The 12500-nt window shown below is 50.7% G+C and overlaps 2 protein-coding genes across 4 annotated transcripts in view; both read left to right on the forward strand.

Annotated features, from left to right (window-relative positions):
- Positions 1-704, forward strand: part of kcnn4 (potassium intermediate/small conductance calcium-activated channel, subfamily N, member 4) — a gene marked incomplete at its 5' end in the record, with an annotated part of 28245 nt that extends 27541 nt beyond the window's left edge. Inside the window, 2 exons of the mRNA XM_083678540.1 lie at positions 89-255; positions 576-704. Of these exons, the coding sequence (XP_083534666.1) occupies positions 89-255; positions 576-579 (171 nt within the window). The 3' untranslated portion in view covers positions 580-704. The remainder of the gene's footprint in view (positions 1-88; positions 256-575) is intronic.
- A 9989-nt stretch (positions 705-10693) lies between these two features.
- The window catches only part of smg9 (SMG9 nonsense mediated mRNA decay factor), a 6356-nt gene continuing 4549 nt past the window's right edge, over positions 10694-12500 (forward strand). Inside the window, exons 1-4 of one of the 3 annotated variants that reach the window (XM_083678231.1) lie at positions 10694-10795; positions 11203-11347; positions 11469-11543; positions 12352-12500. The exon at positions 12352-12500 is cut by the window's right edge and continues 89 nt beyond it. In XM_083678231.1, coding sequence (XP_083534357.1) covers positions 11204-11347; positions 11469-11543; positions 12352-12500 — 368 coding nt within the window. In that variant the 5' untranslated portion in view covers positions 10694-10795; position 11203. Of the gene's footprint in view, positions 10796-10829; positions 11348-11468; positions 11544-12351 lie in introns of those variants that run through there. The other 2 variants (XM_083678229.1, XM_083678230.1) reach the window with 2 other exon arrangements.

Genomic DNA, 12500 nt, shown 5'->3' on the forward strand with positions numbered 1-12500 from the left:
ACAGACAGACAGACAGACAGGTTAACATGTTAGACAGACAGACAGACAGACAGACAGACAGACAGGTTAACTGTGTGTTTCCTCCCAGATGCAGATGATCATGTGTGACCTGAGTGCCAACTGGAGCAGCTCGTACCGGGAGCTGGAGCAGAGGATCGTCTCCATGGAGCACAAGCTGGACGAGCTGAGTCGCTGCTTCCAGCAGACCTCGGAGCTGCTGGCCCAGGCCCTGCGCCAACGCAACCCCCACATCAGGTAGCATGACCGTAACATGACCACAACATAAACAGAACACAACCACAAACCCTACATAAGGTAACACCACCATAACATGACCGTAACATGACAATAACATGACCACAAACACGACCACAGCCCATCAGGTAACATCACTGTAACATGACCACAACACGACCACAAACCCGACCACATAGAATAGCCCGATACAGCCATTGATTGCTCCCATTGAGTTCAATGCACATGAGGCTTTCTCAGGTTCTAAACCTTATCCCCCCTCCCTCCCCCTTCTCTCCCCCTCCCTCCCCTTCTCCCCCCTTCTCCCTCCCTCCCTGCAGGTGACATGTCACGTGCCTTCTGGCCCTTTCCTCAGAGCCTACAGAGGGAGCCACTGCCCTGCTGTGTGTTTTCAACAGGACTGCCATAGGAACCCTCCACTCCCTCACGCTGCACCGGGGGAGGCTGGCGGAGGTAGAAATCGGAGGACAGGCTCACTGTAATGCGTGGAGTGGAATGATGAACTGTACCAAACACCATTAGTCATTCCCTTCTGTGCATTACAATGAGCCCGTCCTCCGACTTCTGCCTGCATCGGCCTCCCAACGTACAGTAACATCAGTAACATTAGCCCCAGCTGCCCCCCCCGGACAGCCCTGCCCCAACCAGAGGCTGTGGAGACCTTAGACCATTAAAACCACGGGAGGGCGTCGTCTGTTGACGGACTCATCCATCCCCGTGTCATCCTCATTCCCCACCCTTCCTTCCTGAAGCATGCACTGCCTGTCCACTACTACCCCAACATGGGTTTGGAAGGACATGATTGGTGTGATGGGCATGGGCTCTTACACCAATCCTACGCTTTCAAATCACCAACTGCCCAAAAATTCAGGAACCCTCACCACCTCTAATGCCAAGTGTTCTATGTGCCATTTACCTAGCAACAACACTCTGATTGGTTACAAAATGAAGCATCACGATGTATGCATTTCTGGTGAATAAAGTCACCCTCGGCACTCTAGAATGTTGACAATTTGTCACTAACTGAGTTAAATCCATGTAGGAGAATGTACTTCAGGGGAAAAGTGTGGAGAATCGGGACACAGGCACTGACTCCTGAATGAACTGTACCATGACTCCTAAATGGACTGTACCATGACTCCTGAATGAACTGTACCATGACTCCTAAATGGACTGTACCATGACTCCTAAATGGACTGTACCATGACTCCTGAATGGACTGTACCATGACTCCTGAATGGACAGACAGGACAGGAGGAATCTCCCCTTCACCACAGCAGTGGGCTCTCTGATCTTGTGTATATGTGTATCAGTATTTGTATCAGTTTTATTTATGCTATATGTACATCAGGGGAGGCTGGTGGAGGCCATTGGATCGGCTCATTGTAATGCACGGAACAGAATGAGGAATGGGATCAAACAAGCGTGTTTGATAAAGTACCATTCCTTATTCCATTCCTTGCATTACAAGGAGCCCTTGCTCCGATTTCTACCTCGACCAGCCTCCCCTGATGTACAGAGAACTGCGTCGTCAACAATCTCAACCAAGGACTCTACCATGGCCTCAGGTTCTGTCTCTGGGCTGCAGGAGGTCCTCTGCCTGCCTTCTAGAAGCTTCTCCTCTGACAGCTCAGTAAAGCACACCTTCCAGTAGGTTCTTTGATGCCAGCGGTGGGCTCAGTTAACTTCAGGAGCTCCTAGGCGAGAGTTAGCCTAGCTAACCTGTAGCCTTTAGCCTAACTAGCCGACAGGCTAAATCCCTTGTTCCTATGGAATGAGAGAGTTAAACAGTTTGTTAAAAGGGGAGGGGAACTCTTTACATGCCTCTAAGTATTGTTCAGGCAGCTTCAGCACAGTGTCTTTAGTTTCAATCAATCACATCTACAGTACAACTGAACAAACAACGGTTATTATTCCATTGATTTCCAGCAGGATGTAGAAAGCAGCAACACATCCTCTGTGGTTGTTGTGGACGACAACCGCCTCCTTCTTGGACAACCGCCTCCTTATTGGATAACTGCCTCCTTATTGGATAACCGCCTCCTTATTGGATAACTGCCTCTGAATAGGACCGCTTGCTTTTTTAAGTCAACTCCTATCAACTCCTATCAACTCCTATCAAAGGCTCAGAGTAGCGGAGGTGATCTGAAATCACGCTGTCAGGACGAGGGGATGACGTAGCATGAATACTCAAGTGCCCCCCCCCCCCCCCACCCCACCCCTCCTCCCCCTGAATCTTGAGGATGTGCTCTTGGCCTAATGGTAGATGCTTGGGTCTTCCATGTGGGAGACCCGGGCTCGGATCCCACCTGTCATGTCAGCTCCACTCTCACCCGTCCTCGCCAGCTGTCATCCTCTCATCTTGATCATATTCGTGAATCAACCACAGGGCCTCGACACTGGGCCTCTTCAATCAATCAATCAACCAATCAATCAATCAAACTCTCTATGTAAAGCACATTTTGTACATGAACGCAAAACAATGCGCTTAAAAAAAAGAAACTTTATAGATGTCAAAATATAAATATAAAGGTCTTGTCAACATAAAAAAAATAAAAAAAATACAGATAATATAACAACAATGAATACAGCAGTGGGGTGAATAGGGCAGCCAATCCCCTGGCAACATCAACTGACCAGGAACAACTTAGCGGCATCCTACAATTGTAGCTTATTGTCTGTGGTAACAATACAGCCCACAGTGAAAGCCTTACCAGGGCCTAGAATGTCTCCTGGTCTGTTCATCTGGTCAAAGCCCTAATCTAGATTCCTGTAGTCCAAGATGTTGTCTAGGGGATGTGTGTGTGGGGAAGCCGTCCGGTTCCACAGTCGACTGCTCTCATAACAACAAAAGAACAAAACCCAGGAGGGAGAAAGTTCTCTCTCCCGTCTTTATTTGTAAGGTTGCTGCTCCCTCTAGTGGTCATGTTTATGCATGGCAATCACACTCAGTCACACACACACACACACACACACACACACACACACACACACACACACACACACACACACCAGTTACTTACTATGAGGATGCTGGAGTCCAACCATGTCCTTGCTGAACCTCTTGCATCTCCAGTGAATGTGTGAAATGCACCATTTATGTGATGTGACCTGTTTTGAACAGCGTAATGAGCCGACAAGAGATCAAACTGGCCAGTCTGACAGAGGGGGGGAATCTGCTTTAACATGGAGCCACCCATATTCACATCCCATGGGAGGCTGGTGGAGGTAGAAATCGGAAGTGCATACATTGTAATGTATGGAATGAAATGAGCAATGGTATCAAACACACGGCCATCCTCCAATTTCTGCCTCCACTAGCCTCCCCTGGCGTAAGCGATATGGTGAACATTCCCCCCGAGCTTTTCTGGAGCAAAGGTGAATTGATCACAGGGGAGGCTGGTGAAGGTAGAAATCAGAGGCTCACTGGAATGTGACAACAACTGTTTCCATGGTTTCCATTGTTGCTGTTTCCATGGTTTCCATGGTTGCAACTGGATTTGTATGTTTTCCTGATGGAACATGAACTGGAGTTCTAGAACGTCAGCTGGATTCTAGAACATGTGTTAGTGTATGTTGTTTTCTTAGCCCTGTGCCTGATAGTGATGTCATAATGAAGTAGTCTTAAAAAGGAATGATTCCGCCTGCCAAATCCAAACAGTAACTGAAACGTTTACAGCATTCTATTTTGCACATGATCAAACCTATGCATTGTAAATAACCCTATTGATCTTCCTTATTAAACGCCATTGATGAGTGGAAGTTTGTCAATTTGTTGTCTACGTCACAACATCGACTACATCATAACGTGCACATTGACATATAAATATATATATATACATATACACTCACCAAACACTTTATTACAAACACCTGTACACCTCATGGTTATACCCAGTATTAGTATAGTGTTCCTAATAAAGTGCTCCGTGAGTGTGTGTGTGTGTGTGTGTGTGTGAGAGTGTGTATATATATATATTGACACACACATAATGAGCATCTTAACCCCACTGACACCCAGATCAGACTGTTGTGTGTGAAAAGGACTTTATAGAACAACAACAGCAGAAATAAAGCACAAGGACACAACAAGTCAAATATATAACTATAATATAACTTTATTTTGGTCAGGTACAGCAAAGATTAGTCACATTCCGACCTTGCATAGACACACACACACACACACACACACACACACACACACACACACACACACACACACACACATAAGAGATGAAGTCCGTAGTCCTTCTAGGGTCTGTTTCAGTAAAACCTGAGGCTGATCTGGAGTCTATGTAGAAAGCACCACGGGAGACACAATACTGTTGGAACTGTCCATGGTACTGGGAAGGTCAATACTGGGAGGAGGGTCAGTACTGGGAGGAGGGTCATTACTGGGAGGAGGGTCAGTAGTGGGACACAGGCCAGTAGTGGGAGGAAGGTCAGTAGTGGGAGGAAGGTTAATCATACTGGGAGGAGGGTCAGTAGCGGGAGGAGGGTCAGTACTGGGAGGAAGGTGAGTCGTACTGGGAGGAGGGTCAGTACTGGGAGGAGGGTCAGTCGTACTGGGAGGAAGGTCAGTAGTGGGAGGAAGGTTAGTCATACTGGGAGGAGGGTCAGTAGTGGGAGGAAGGTTAGTCATACTGGGAGGAGGGTCAGTAGTGGGAGGAAGGTCAGTACTGGGAAGAGGGTCAGTAGTGGGACAAGGGTCAGTAGTGGGAGGAAGGTCAGTAGTGGGAGGAAGGTTAGTCATACTGGGAGGAGGGTCAGTAGTGGGACAAGGGTCAGTAGTGGGAGGAAGGTCAGTAGTGGGAGGAAGGTCAGTACTGGGAGGAGGGTCAGTAGTGGGACAAGGGTCAGTAGTGGGAGGAAGGTCAGTAATGGGAGGAAGGTCAGTACTGGGAGGAAGGTCAGTCGTACTGGGAGGAAGGTCAGTAGTGGGAGGAAGGTCAGTCGTACTGGGAGGAAGGTCAGTCGTACTGGGAGGAAGGTCAGTAATGGGAGGAAGGTCAGTACTGGGAGGAAGGTCAGTACTGGGAGGAAGGTCAGTAGTGTGTTGTGGGTCAGTAGTGTGTTGTGGGTCAGTACTGTGTTGTGGGCCAGTACTGTGAGGAGACTTAGTCCTTAGTCTTTGAGTCCCGTTGGGTTTCTGTTTGAGTGCTTTAGTCCTGTGGCTGTTCTGGAGCCTGTGCCAGAGGTAGGTCGAGGGCCGCCTGAACACCAGGCCGCAGTGGCAGGAGAAGGGGGCCTGACAGGCCCTCCTGGGCCCCAGGCCCTCCACCCCGCCTGGGGCCGCGGGGCCGCCTGGTGCCCTGGGTCTCTGCCGGCCGGCCTCTGTGTGCCTGGTCAGGAGCCGCGCCCCGGCGAATGTCTCGCCGCACGTGGCACACACGTAGCTGGTCTCCTCGGCGTGCTGCATGCAGTGGCGCAGGAGGTGGAGCCTGTGCAGGAAGGAGCGGCCGCAGGGGCAACGGAAAGGGCGCTGGGGGAGGGGGGAGGAGGAGGAGGAGGGGGGGCGGGGCCCCCGGGGGAGGTGAAGGTAGCGGTGGCGGACGCCCAGGGACGCCTGGCGGGACACGGCGCCACACTGCCGGCACGGGTAGGTGCTCTTGGAGCGCCAGCTCATCCTGAGGCGCTCCTCCTGCGCCAGCTCTCTGCTCTTGTTCCGGAACATGAACATGATGTTGAGGAAGGGGGCGGGGCCGGGAGCGAGGGTAGGGGGGGCGGGGGCGAGGGTAGGGGGGGCGGGCCGGGCAGGGCCGTGGGCGAGGGTAGGGGGGGCGGGGCGTGTGGGCCGGACGGGGCCGGGGGTGAGAGTAGGGGGGGCGGGCCGGGCCGGGCCTGGGGCGAGGGTAGGGGGGGCGGGGCGGGCGGGGCCTGGGGCGAGGGTAAGAGGGGCGGGCGGGGCGGGGCCGGGGGCGAGGGTAGGGGGGACAGGACGGGCGGGGCGAGGGGCGGGCACAGCAGCAAGGCGCTGGGTAGTGGGGGTGGGTCTGGGTGGAGGTGGGGGGGGGGAGGTGGACAGATAGCTTGGGTTAGGGGAGGATGACACAGGCGTATGGATCTGTAGGGTGAGCTGCCTCGGGGCGGCGGCTGAGCCAGGCCTGGTGGAGAGGGAGGGGGAGGGGGCAGGCGCCAGGCTTGGGGGGGGAGGGGGTAGGGGCTTGGTCAGGGAGACCGTCTGGGTCTGGGACTGGGTGAGGGTGGGGGTGGGGGTGGTCTGAGTCAGCGCCTGGGAGCTCTTGAGGATGATCCTGGTCACGTTGCCCTGGATGCTGGCTTTGTCAAAGACCACAGTGGCCATGCCAGTCCCGGAGCCCGGCTGGGAGGAAGAGGAGGAGGAGGAGGAGGAGGAGGAGGAGGGGGGGGAGGGCCCTACACTACAGCCGTGCGTACTCACAGGGACACTGTTAGGGAGCAGCGGTGGGTTCGGAACAGGGCCGGGGGCGGCTGAGGCAGTCGGGGATATGAAGGTGATTGTCATGGCAGAGGGCCGTCCATTAGGGGGCACTGTGGCGCCTGGGGCCGGAGCCGAGACTGGGCCGGAGGAAGAGGAAGAACGAGCGTAGCTAGCCAGCAGGGCCCAGGCTGAGTCTCTCTGAGGGCAATGGTGGCGCTTGAAGAGGACCTGCTGGGGGAAGACCTGCTTGCAGTGTTCGCAGGCATACATGCGGCTGGAGATGATGTGGGTCCGTACCTTGTGTTCCACCAGGGCCATCTCGGTGAGGAAGAAGAACTTGCAGACGGCGCACTGGAACACTTTCCTCTTGGCGCAGGTCTGCTGGTGGGCCGCCATGTTCTTCAGGGGCCCTCTGCCGCAGTGCTGACACTTCACGGCGTCCATGCCGGCCGGGCGGGCCCGGGGCCGCCGGATCTTGTGGGCAGTATTCCCGCGGCGTGTAGGGTCGTAGAGGGAGCCGCTGGAGTTCCCGCTGCTGCTACTGCTGCTGCTGCTGCTGTTGCTGGACTCGGAGCCGGAATTCGACGCATCGTCCGGATTGAACTCCGAATGCTGATTGGACGAGGTGGAGAGGTTGTCCTGGTCCTCTCCTCCGCTCTCTGCATCCGTCTTCCTCGCCTCCGACAACCCCCACGTGCTGCCTGTGTACTCGCTGCTCCCGCCCCCCTCCCTCTCTCCGTCACTGAGCCCCTCCTCCTCAAACTGGAGGGGCGCGCCCTCATAACTAGGCTCCGCCCTCTCCCGCTTGACCCTCCGCGGGGGGTCCAGTTCCTCCTCCTCCTCCCCCTCCTCCTCCAGTCCCAGTGCCTTCGCCACCTTCATACTGTAACTCATCCGTCTCTTTCTCGTGAGGCTGGCGGCGTTCATTTTAGCGTAAGTGTGGTCATTGTCCAGGGCTATACATAACATGTTCTGTGTCTCCTCCTCCTCCTCCTCCTCCTCCTCCAGCCCTTTAGGGGGCAGCAGAGTCTCTCCCTGTTCCTCCAAGTCGTTGAGGCCAGGGGCCGAGTCGTCCTCGGAAGTGGTGCTGGAGGCCCAGGAGGCCTTCGTGCTGGTGTGCGTCCCGATGTGCTTGTTGAGCTGCCACAGGTTCCAGAAGCTCAGCCTGCAGGTGTTGCAGCGGCGGACCGAGTTGGAGTGGGCGTTCTCCAGGTGCATGGCCAGAGAGGTCATACGGCTGAAGGTCACGCGGCAGATGTGACACGTGGCCTCCGTCTTGTGGCTGACGAAGTGGACCAGTAGGGCCCGGCCGCACTCGAAGCGCTCGCCACACTCCCAGCATTCCTCGTTCAGGGAGCTGATACTCAAGCCGGGCTGCGCGTCCCTGGAGACGTCCCAGTCCTCGTCACTGGAGTCGTCTGGAGGGTACAGCCTCTGGGGCTGGTAGTGCATCTGGACCACCTGCAACACACAGCAGAGCACAGCCACCTGTTAACACCTGGGTCACATTGGGATCAATGGTGGAGTCTCACTCTCTCTCTGAAACAAATGCTGAACCCTAAAAACAAAAAACGAACAAAAAAAACACAGACACCAAGTGAGGCACATCCAGACAATAACAATAGGCTCAGGAAATACAGTCTATGGGGGCCAATCAAACATTGGATCGCCCAAACAGCTGACAATCAATTAGAGACCGGTGTCAACGTCATACAGTAGCCTGTGATACTCTGAACGACCACTCACAGGGTGGTTATCACTGATGGCCTCATCCTGCAGCTCCAGCTCCCCCACGACCATCCCACGCATCACAATGTCTTCAACAGACATACCCGTGGAAACCGTTCCCTAGCGATGAGAGAGATACCACAATCAACAGACAGCAACCAATAACAACAGATGGGTCACACACTGTATGCAAATGCAACCTGAAAATAGCCATCAGATCAACTTATGATTGCTTCATGTATACTATATTGTTAGTGCATTGCCTTCCATTAAAACAGATTATTATAAGATAAGCAATATTACAATTGTGCGTGTTGTGAAATGTGCATGAAATCATGAGTTGGGGAATATTACAATTGTATTGGGTTCCAAGTGAAAGGTTACTCTGTCTGCCCGGTTCTCTCTTAAACGCCTGTTTCCTTGCATATCTAACAATAACATGAATATGTCAAGCGGTATTATTTACTCTCACTCAGATACCAGCTGCTTGGTCGCGGCAGAGAGAGGAGACATGTCCACTATATTCTACGAAGAAACAGGACAGATGAAACTGATGCAGTCTGCAAATGACAGCTGGAGAAACCAGGTGACATATCTCTTTGGTATTAGCGAAATCATAATGGTTAAGTGGCGTTAGCAAACACGTTAACTTGACCCGTTTAACGTTACGTTAGCTTCATGTCAGTTAGGTGGCTAGCTGCTGGCTTCGCTCCATCGTCAGCTAGCTAACGGACCGAGGTGAGGGTGAGGGTGAGGGTGAGGGTGAGGATGAGGGTGAGGGTGAGGATGAGGGTGAGGATGAGGGTGAGGGTGAGGATGAGGGTGAGGATGAGGGCGCCGGCGCCGGCGGAGCTGCTCCAGCCAGGCTGGTACTTCGCTAAGCCCGCAGTAAGGCATATTAAAAAGTTACTTCTCATTGACAGGCATCTACATGGCCCATTCAGAAAACTTATTAGACAACCTCTTATCTAAATCTATAACATAGGTGCATAGGGAATGTATAAGGTTCACATTAGTCTGAAATGCTGAAGGAAGGTTAAAGTAGCCACCCATTTCTGTCAGTGATGCCCAGGAGTCGTCGTGTTGTGGATGGGAGGCGCGGATCCACACCAGGGTGGCATTGGTTTGGTGCGCTGGCCAATGTTTGAATTATCATAGATTTTCAGATTTTCGTTGCATTGAGATAATTGGAAAAAATCTACATTCGCTGCAACATTTCAAGAATTACCTTCTTAATCCCTTTTAAACGTTTGACATTTACTGAATTTTGCTGCACTCATTTCTTCTTCTATATTTCCTGTTGCCACGGGAAGAGGCAGAGTCACATTGAAGCATACAATTCCCAGCATGCACCAGAGGCCATCTTTGTAAATTGTGTACTACAACTCCCAGTGCGCATCTGGTACTAAGTTGATTTACACTGATAAGCAAAAAGTATATTTCAATCATTTCATAATGTATTTGTGTAACAATATAATGTTGACAAATTACAACTTTATATGCATGTGTTTATCCATAATAAAACATCTGCTCTAAACTGTGTTGAGTCATCACATTTGGATTTATAGTTAATATTTATTCTTATTATTCTGCATTTATTAACAATTGAGCTTACTGATGGATTGAGGCTTCTCTGGTCCCCCACCATTGACAGTATACTGTACATGACATCAGAGAACCTATAGATGGTACCTACTAACGGTCAAGCTAGGACCCTTCATGGTTGCATATGGTGGGGAATGTGTAGGCCAGGCCGACTGTATGTAATGAGGGAGGAGTTTGAAATTCACAATTTCTAGGTGAAATTTGAAATTATTCTGCTTCGCTGAAAAATAAACACATTCAGAATAATTCATAGGCCCACTAAGCTATTATTCAGCAGAGTAGGTATAACAAAACTCTTGTCTCAACTCTTGAGGGTGGTCTCATAGAATCTAAAGATCTCCATTATATCAACGTCACATGGTAAAATACTAGAATATGAAACATCTTACTGGGCCAGGTCATGATATCATTATCAAACTATGGTCGTTTATATTATTTATGGTTGGTGACGTCAGTGTGCAGTTGGATATTACCTGCCTTGTCCAGGTGCGCAGTTCCCTAAGGGTGTATGTGCACTTGACTACTATTCAACCAGACTCCTCCTGAATAATGTTTCCATCGGCAGATTCCTCATTTTGCACTGTGCGTTGAAGCCAGGCTGGAGCCTAATGGGCGTGACACACCCTCAACCTGACAGAAATCCCCCTCGCGCTGAACTACCCGGAACCTTTGTGATCCTGACAGCTGGCTTCATTCCCCCAACGAGAGAATTTGAGAGACGTACCATAGCGATGCTTGCTGCTGTTTGGTTACCAAGATTAGTGAAATCACTAGATACGTGGAAAAAGAACATAAAACGCAGATAATGTAAGTGTCAACGAATTAACTGTTTTTATTGACACTTCAAAGAAGAGTTTATGTGTTTTAGAAATGTATCGTGGGCCTGCCGAGGCTACCAGTTAGCTATTTAGCTGTCGTAGAAACAGCATGACAATGTTTCCATGCTGAACATCGCTCGCTAGCCGGGATAGCAGGGAGTCAGAGACGTTGTCATGTAGGGACGTAAACACGACCCCGCGAAGACACGGTTTGTAATGAAATCGTTCTCCTCACTCTGATGGTTCGTCGGATGGTTGGCTAGATTGTGTTAAAGGTAGTTTGTCTCAGCCAGCTGCTAGAGAAACAACCTCGCAGAAATGTAGATGATCGTCTTTGTAAGTTGGTTATTGTTTTGTATTTTTACGGTGGGTGACAGTCCCACGTGTTTACGGCAGCATGTCAGAATCCGGCCATAGCCAGCCGGGGATGTACGGTCAGGGGCGCAGGAGGAGGCGCCGCCGGGACAGGGATACAGGTCCCCCGGGGCAGAACCTTTCTGGTCCCAGCCGCGATCGGGAATATGTCCCCAGAGAACGAAGGGTAATGGAAAGAAAATAGCATTTGAATTCAGTGTGATTGGGGCTCACTATGTTGTTGTTGTTGTTGTTGTACCAAAACGGTTTTCCTCAGCTCATTGTAGTTCTTCCCCTGGTCCTTGCAGGATGGCAGTGAGGAGCCTCCAGGACCCCTCCTTCAGAAGACCCCTATCATCCTGGCCAAACCCCCGGGAGAGAGGGTAGGCCAGCGCAGATCTGACGGGGTTTTTTTGTAAACTTTATTTCTACAGGGGAAACACACTGAGACCAAGGCCTCTTTTGCAGGTGCACCCTGTCCACAATATTTACACAATAACAAAACAACACATAAAAAAAATACAACACAGTTCAATATAGAAATCAATACGTCATATAAAACCACAATATATTAGGAGAAATAATCACATCTTTCACCAAGGAGGTCCTCTATAAACACCCTGAACTCCCCGAGCAGCACCAGAACATCCAACTGAATTCTTTTCTGTAGATTGTTCAAGCAGTTAGGTTCACTACAACAAAAACTAAGACTTCACTAAGAGCTTGTTATTTTTGGTGTATGAATCCATTATAATTGGTATAATATAATAATATATATATACAGTACCAGTCAAAAGTTTGGACACAAACTTGCCAAGAGTGTGCAAAGCTGTCATCAAAGCAAAAGGTGGCTACTTTGAAGAATCTAAAATATAAAACATATTCTGGTTTGTTTAACACTTTTTTGTTTACTACATAATTCCATATGTGTTCCTTCATAGTTTTGATGTCTTCAATATTAATCTACAATGAAAAAAATAATAAAAATAAAGAAAAACCATTGAATGAGAAGTTGTGTCCAAACTTTTGATTGGTACTGTGTGTGTATGTGTATATATATATATGTCTAATGTAATGAATCTAATCTAAATATCTAGATCTAGCCAACAGAAGTCTACTATATGATGCTGCAGTATTGACCGGTTTGACCATGGCGACCCTGTGTCTTTGTTCCTGTCTGTCCTACATCAGACCAAGCAGTCTCAGAGCGTGCCCGCCAGTGGACCGGCGGCCATGGAGAAGCCCATCATGCTGATCAAGAGCCGGGAGGACGTGGGGAAGCCAGGGACGCCCCCTGAGGCGGCCGCCCCGGCCTCCGGCTCGGCTGGGGCCTCGAAGCT

This window comes from Argentina silus (assembly GCF_951799395.1).
Source record: "Argentina silus genome assembly, chromosome: 10".
Lineage (NCBI taxonomy): Eukaryota > Metazoa > Chordata > Actinopteri > Argentiniformes > Argentinidae > Argentina > Argentina silus.